Source organism: Prosopis cineraria, unplaced genomic scaffold, assembly GCF_029017545.1.
Source record: "Prosopis cineraria cultivar Desert tree isolate PC_DT_omini unplaced genomic scaffold, ASM2901754v1 PC3, whole genome shotgun sequence".
In the NCBI taxonomy this organism is placed as follows: Eukaryota; Viridiplantae; Streptophyta; class Magnoliopsida; order Fabales; family Fabaceae; genus Prosopis; species Prosopis cineraria.
Window position 1 is genome coordinate 5022445 of NW_026555334.1, and position 7873 is coordinate 5030317.

A 7873-nucleotide genomic window follows, 5' to 3' on the forward strand; every position below is an offset into this window, starting at 1 on the left:
TTGCATATAACAGAGAAAAATGTCATGATTTATTTAATTTAATAAGAATAAATTTAAAAGTTGTTTTCTTCTTTTAAACAATATCAATAATTATATTATCTTTCTTAATTTTGAAAAATAACTAGAATTGACTTATACTCCCCCTCTGTTCTTATTTATTAGTTACCTTTTAGAAGATCATTTTGATCTTTATTTTCTAATAAGCCAATCTAGTTTTTCCTTATTTTATGTAATTTTTTATGCACAATGTCAAAAATATCCTTCCACACACATTTTAAAAGGAATGCACATTCCAATTTCAAAAAAATTCTTTCTATATGTCAAATCATTTTTATTGAAATTTAAAATTTAAAATTAAAAAAAATTAATTTTAAGACAATTATATTATTTTAATTAATTTATGTTGTTTTTGACAAATTAGTTAGGAGTTGGTTATGTAAGATGTAGGAGTATATATTAGATTTGTGGTGGCGCCATGAGCCTTCAAGAAGAAGGTGGCGTGCGTGGGCCTTGCAAAGTTCCAGCCTGTTAACGGTTCGAATCCCACGTGATTGAATCTGTTGGCTGAATTCCTTAACCTGGAGTTTCAAATTGACGGTCCTCATCATCTTCTAAATATATATGCCCTTTTCTCTCTCTTTCAAATTCAATCATGCTTTTTCTCCCTCACTGCACCACTTGCGGAGGCAAATCAATTAATTGCCTGGGCAGCGCAAGGTGGTAAAGGTGGCGGTGTGGTTGTTCTTCCGAGACAAATCAGCTGCCAGAGCAACCCATTGATTTCGATCTCGCCGCACAACCTGCACCCTTGTAAGTTTATCGGCATAACTCATTTTTTTTCTTTTTTCTATTTGTTTGTCCTTCGATTTCAGTTTCTAGATCTGGGTTTGGTTTCATTTGATTATCTTTTAGGGAAAGAGTTGGGTTCTTGGAATTTTTGCAATGGACATTATGTGTGGAGAGCATTCTAGCTCTTTTGTGACGTGCATTGGAAATTTTTGTGGTACTGGGTCTTGTTTGCTGTAAACTATTTATGATTGGCCGGTTTGCGTTTTTGCCTTGTCATTCTGCTGCTTGATTGGATATCTGATTGAAATATAATACGAGGCTTGGTGGTTCTATTGATTTTTATGATTTTCAGGAACTTGTTTATATATATTTCTGTTTCGTATGCGTACAAGCATTAAAATTTAAAGGACATATTTCTTTTCAGTAATCCTTTGGAGTTTGTACTGCATGATACATTAACTTATCATATTTATTTGCAACTGTGCGTTCTTGGTTAACTTTCAACACAATATTTTGATTTTAACACCCCTATATCTTTCAGTTTTGGAAAGGTCAGAATCTATGCCACCTGATCTGTGAAACAGTTCATCGGTTTCCTAACCTATTAGATGAATGCTACTAAGTTAATTTTTACTTAGCTATTGCTTTTATTATTAAATTCTTGCTTGTATTCTAATTTTTTTAAAATTTGTTTGGCCCTCATCTGCAGTCCCAAGATGGTTGCAGAGAATTTTGTAGTTGATCTTAACAAGCCCCTTGTCTTCCAGGTGCGGGAAGTGTTTTTATCCTGTTTTGCCATAATTTTTTAAAGGTTGTTAAGATGAAGAATTTGTCTAAAATCGACCTAGGGGTTAAAAAGATTGAAATTGGAAGATCATAGCCATTTCAAAGGCTGAAAATTGAGAAATACATGTGCTAGGAAAGTTGCAGATAAGGACTATACAATCCAAATTATGTATAATTTACTTGAACAATGAATAATTTAAATAAACAGGACTCAAAACATGAATCTGACTATTATAAAACTTTTTTACAGGTTGGGCATCTTGGAGAAGCTTATGAAGAGTGGGTTCACCAGCCAATTGTTAGCAAGGAAGGACCTCGATTTTTTGAAAGTGATTTTATGGAGGTATAACCTGTAACTATACATGGAAAGTAAAACTACCTTAAGGTCATATGTTCACACTTACTCATGAAGATTTCTTTATGTTTAATATATTGAGATATTATGGTTTTTGGTGTCTTGTTAACTGCATGTAACAGTTCTTGACGCGCACAGTCTGGTGGGCTGTTCCAGCTATTTGGTTGCCAGTTGTATGTTATTCTATCTCTGTCTCTGCAAGAATGGGCCTTACACCCTCTCATGTAGCTCTCCTGGTGGTCCTTGGCCTTTTCATTTGGACATTGGCTGAATACACTTTACACCGTTTCCTTTTCCACATCAAAACTTCGAGCTATTGGTAGATCTCTACCTCCCCCCCCTTTCTCTCTCTTCTTGTGCTACCCTCCATTTTTTCTTGTGCCGTATTTTGTTATTTTTCTTTCTATTTGGATGCATAGGTGGACAAACTTCTTAACAGCTCGAAGAACACTGAAACTATTTTGGTTTGTTTATTTACTTTGGCTGATTATCTGGTTTAGGGGAAATACCATGCATTATCTTATTCATGGCTGTCACCACAAGCACCCCATGGACGGCTTGAGACTTGTTTTCCCCCCTGCTGCAACAGCTATATTGCTTGTACCGGTATGTCCTTTCTGCAATAACTCCTTTAATTCTTAAGAATTTGACCCCTTTTTTCCATTTTATATGAAAAGTATGTGGTTTTACTTCTTCCTGACCCCCTTTGTTGGGGCCAAATACTAAAAGCTCAATTCATTCCTGATAATTGGATAGAATGTTTTGTCTTTGACAGTTCATAGATTGATAATCATGCAAGGGAGTATGTATAAAATGAGAGGATCAAGTAATTACTGTTAGATCACAAATTAATGCCCAAGACTATTGTCAATATTGTCATAATTGTATTATAATAACTTCCTTGACTTTTACGTGAATGATTTGTGCATTGATTTTGACTGCTAATTTGTGATGTCATTTCTTTTCTGTTTGATGTCTCATAAAGATTACTCCTTTCACTTGATATACTCCTTTCTTGTACATAAAAGGTTGTGTCGACTGATTTGTTTCCTTTTTTGAGTTCTGGAACTTAATCAAGTAGTAGGTTTCTTGCATATAAAAGGCTGTGTCAATTGATTTGTTTGCTTTGTCCAGTTCTGGAACTTAATCAAGCTCTTATCGACCCCTTCGACTGCTCCGGCATTGCTTGGTGGTTGTTTATTGGGTTATGTGATGTATGATTGCACCCATTACTTCTTGCATCATGGTCAGCCAAAGAGTCATGCACCCAAAAATCTCAAGGTAAAAGCACTTCCTCTTGTAACTATTGATTTCAATTAAACGCCATAATAACCAAGTGGCTACCTTAGTAATTTTGATCTGGGGATGTTTTTATTATAGATCACTATTTATCAGACATGTTACTTAACATCCCAAATGTTTTAATGTAAGTTGAAATAATCAAGTTTGATGGATCAAAATTTTTTTAATAAAAACTGTAATAAAATTTTGATCAAATAGTTATTACTATTGTGATTGTTTTTCTTTTCCTGTTTTAATAAAAGTTTGAATTCTGCTAACACAAATAAAGTTTAATGGATCAATGGGGTACTAGTTGATGTTTGATAGTTAGGGGTTGATGAGTGAGCATCTTTGGAAGTTTCCCCCAGCTAGAATTAATTTTGATCTAGGAATATTTATTTATTTATTTTTGTAGCTTACCATTTAACAGATGTGTTAAGCTTATCTGAACTTGCATTTAAAACATTTTTAGATATTTGATTAGGGACTGGCACCCTTAGTTCAGACTCTGGACATAGACACATTATTTTCAAACCTTATCTTCTGGGCTCCTTAAATGAGTCAAATGCTCTGATATCATACTCCATAATCGGAAGAATTTTTAGCTAGTTTCATCCTCAGCACTCGGCTTTGTTAATGTTTTCTCTTGATTCTTATTTTTGGTATTCCCACTCCATTTGTAGCATATATACATAGATGCAGGGGCAGTGTAGTATGTTTGTGGATGTCAATCTGTCATGCCAAGCATCAGGTATCATATATTTCCAGAATTGCTGCGTCTGACTCAACATTTTGTTGTATTTTATAAAATAAGATTCGAATTCTTTGGTCTATTTCCTCATTTACCACAACATGAACAGATGAACTAGCTCGAATAGTTATTTCTTTTTTTCTTGATGAATAGAAATACGCCATGACAAACGTGAGTTTCTCAAGTGGCAGGTATTTGCTACTGCTCACAAGGTTAACATTAAATAAACAAAAGGGTATAAATCTTAAAGCAGTTTTTGAGGGGGATGGTTTTTGGTTTTAATAGTATGACTTCTAGATTAAGAGCCTGTTTGGTTGTTAAAAAGGATGTGAATAGAATAGATTAAAAAAAAAAAGGCAAAAACAAAATGATCAAAATTTGGAAGAGATACATTAATCATATTCATGAGAGGGAAGGGTAATTTAGTTTATGAAATTGAGAGTTATGATTCGTGAGGTTTGTAGAGGACATGAGGATTTCCATATTTGTGGTACGTGAGATTTTATCATGTCTACTATGATGGATGATAATTTAGTTCTTTTTTGTTTTGATTTTTTTAATTTATACCATTTTCATCTTTTCTAGCAATCAAACAAATCCCGAGTTTCAATTTTTTGGATGCCACCAAAAGGACCGACGATGCAAAGGAAGTTTTGCAGTTTTCTGGTATACCAAAAGATAATAATCAATTTTCCATTGTTGATGTTGCAGAAGTACCACTTGAACCATCATTTTCGTATCCAGAACAAAGGCTTTGGGATCACTTCCCCACTGTGGGATCGGATCTTTGGGACGCTGCCTCCATCACCAGCAGGTGGTGCATAAATTAGATTTGCTGCCAATGTCCCTACCATTATTTGGTTATTCGCAGCAAAATTAAAAATTAAATTCAGAGTTCAGGCAAAATGCAGCTGTAGAGGTTGCTGCTTTTTCTGGCAGTTGGATTTTGCTCTCAATTGATGTTTTGGAGGTTCACTATGCCCATCCTGTGCTAATTTTAATGGTGCCTCCATTATGCAGTTGAACAATGTAATAGTGTTATTATATATTATTCATCAGATTTAAGTGAGAAACTCGTTCAGTTAGCCCAATACCTAACCGCGCGGGAACATCAGCACTCCGTATCAGTGACTTTTTTTTTTTTTAACCCCTAACCTACCCCTTCCTAAAGAGAAACACAAATCCATGGTTGCAAACAAACATGTCAACATTAAGATTGAACCTTTGACCTCTTTCAAATGAAGGAGGGAGCTGGTGTTGTTATTAGGACAACTAACTAATTAGTATTTGAACTATTTGCTCGCTCACAAGCTAATAAAATTAAGGATTTGCAATTCAAGAGTTTTATATTTTGAGACACTAGATTATTTTAAATGTTTCTTATAAACTTGAGATGAGATGGATGAAGTATGAAATGGTTATATTAACAAGGAAAAGGAAAAAACGGGAGAAAAGAACAACCAAAAGAAGACGACAATTATTTAATTATCAGACTTTCCTCATCCTGTTATCCAATATAGTCTCTCCCTCTCCCTATCTCTCTGCTGATTCTTCTATAATTTCTTCATGTTATTACTAAGTCTCATTCCATCAAACACGTTATTAAAATATTGATAGCAATGTTGTTAATGGTAACATGTAAAATTGTGATGCAGCAATATCAGAAACATACCATGCATATCTCCAAAGAGGAATAATGGCTTAGGCGGTAATCCTTGTGAGATTCCTCAAAGGTAGATCCAAAATAGCAATCTCAAAAGTCCAAAATTTAACCTCAAATATAGGGGAAAAAACCGTTGCAAACCCTGTTAATGGATTAATCATAATTACATATTTATAATTTTTAAAATCTCATGGAAGGAACAAAGTCTTTTGTTGTAATTAGAAGTGACTTCATTGGACTAGATATTCACATAACTATCTATAAATTCATAATTGACAATTGATTATCCAAAAATTCACAAGCAACAAAAGATTCTGTCTATAAATTTATCACTGGCTTTTTAAAGATTCACAACTAACTATTTAAGAATTGGCAAAGGACTATCTATTATAAAATCACAATTGACAATTAAAAAATTTACAATTGATTATTTATTAATTCATAATTGAAATTTAAAATATTCACAAGCAGTTGTCTTTAGTTTCACAAATACATATAAATTCATAATTAACAATCCAAAAATTTACAAGTGACTATTCTAAATTTTAGAAGTATGATTATCTATAAATTTACAACTGATTTCTAAAAATGTACCATTTACTAATAAGCGGAGTACTCTCTTCAGTCTCTATTATAAGGCATCTTTATTAATTATTTAAAAATAAAATAAATTTTTAATTTTACCTCTATTTAAATAAAGATGTTTTAAATTTGTATCACATTCTCCGCATGGTTCATAAGTTTTTTTTTTGAACTATTTAAAAAGTCAGAATTGCCGGAGTATTATCCAATGAAATCATTTTTACCTGCAGCAAAGGACCTTGGTCCTTTCAAGAGATTTCAAAAATTAGAAGTCTATATTGTCATCAATCCTCTAACAAGGTTGGCAACTGTCTTTTATCCTTTGTTATATTGCGAGTTCTTGGAAGAGAAGCAAACATGTATTTAGGTACCATGATCAAGAGGGAAGGAACATTAAGGAAGGGAAGAAATAGAAGGGACTTGATAAGAAGAGACAGACATCAATCGAAGAGATGGGGGAGAAGGTGGACATTTTTTAGGATATACCAATGGGATATCATGAAAGCTTAAGAAACATAAGCTATTTTAAATCAGTTAAACTTAGTTTTCAGGATATACTAATCAAATTGAATGAAAACAAATGTTTTCACATGATCGAACTTCCTTCTGTGAGATGCAAAACATATGTTTTTCTTAGACACATCATTTTCTGAATTTTTAGGACATGTCAAAACGTTTTCATGAAAATATAGTTATTACAGGTGCTACGTTACATTGGGGAACCTCGTTTTCCAAGATACCATGACAGGTTTTCACGGAAGAAACGAAGATGTTTTTCAATGTTTTAATCTCCTAGGAAGTGAATTTATTCAAATATAAATTCTCGTTATCATGAAAAATGATGAAATAGAGGCTAAGTTTTCATGAAATATGCAAGAAATATGCACCTAGTGGGAGAGTATTGCATATCATGGAAAAACACTGTGGATGAAAAAAATGTGTGCCAATGAAAGACATTATGGATAGAAGAGAATTGCATTTCATGGAAGATATATTGCACCTAAGGACATATGCCAACTTGTGATGAAGTTTTGCACATGACGGAAGGATTTTTGTATTTATGAAAGAAATATATACTTGGTGGGAAAGTACTGCATGTCATAAAAGGACCTTGCATATAGATAAAGAAAATGTGCGCCAATAGATGACCCTTCAATATAGTAGAAGATATTTGCATTTTGCGGGAGATGTATTGCACCTGAGGACATATATGCTACTTTTTGACAAAGTATTTCATCTAACTCAAGGATTTTTGCATCTATGGAATAAATTTGCCCCTAACAGGAGAGTATTGTATATAATGGAAGAAAATTGTATTTGACAAAAGACTCTTGCATTTCGTTGAAACATGGACAACATGTTTTTTTTTTCCCCATGAAAACCTTTTAGGATAACCTGAAAACGAGGTTTCATAACGTAAAATAGACTCTATTTATTCATTTTTTGTGATAATAGAAATGGATATTCAAATAAATTTACATCCTGGAGATTGAAATGTAGGAGACCATATTTTTCATTAGCCTATCATGATATCTTAACAAATGAGATTTCAGAATGTAACATAGCCTCCGTTTATTCATTTTCATGATAACAATAATAGATATTCAGATAAATTTACATCCTAGAAATTGAAACATGGGGGGACAATATTTTTTTTTCCATGAAA

The 7873-nt window shown here is 33.1% G+C and overlaps 1 protein-coding gene across 2 annotated transcripts; it reads left to right on the top strand.

Annotated features, from left to right (window-relative positions):
* Positions 1–608: 608 nt before the first annotated feature.
* LOC129304940 (dihydroceramide fatty acyl 2-hydroxylase FAH2-like) lies at positions 609–5047 on the top strand. Of its 2 annotated transcripts, XM_054944792.1 has the most exons (8): positions 609–810; positions 1499–1556; positions 1826–1918; positions 2053–2249; positions 2431–2536; positions 3065–3211; positions 3895–3962; positions 4674–5047. In XM_054944792.1, exons 2-7 carry the CDS (start codon positions 1506–1508, stop codon positions 3922–3924), a joined length of 624 nt encoding a protein of 207 aa, XP_054800767.1. In that variant the 5' UTR covers positions 609–810; positions 1499–1505; the 3' UTR covers positions 3925–3962; positions 4674–5047. The 2 variants fall into 2 exon arrangements, with proteins under 2 accessions (XP_054800767.1, XP_054800766.1); XM_054944791.1 differs by lacking the exon at positions 3895–3962 and having other exon boundaries at positions 614–810.
* Positions 5048–7873: the final 2826 nt, after the last annotated feature.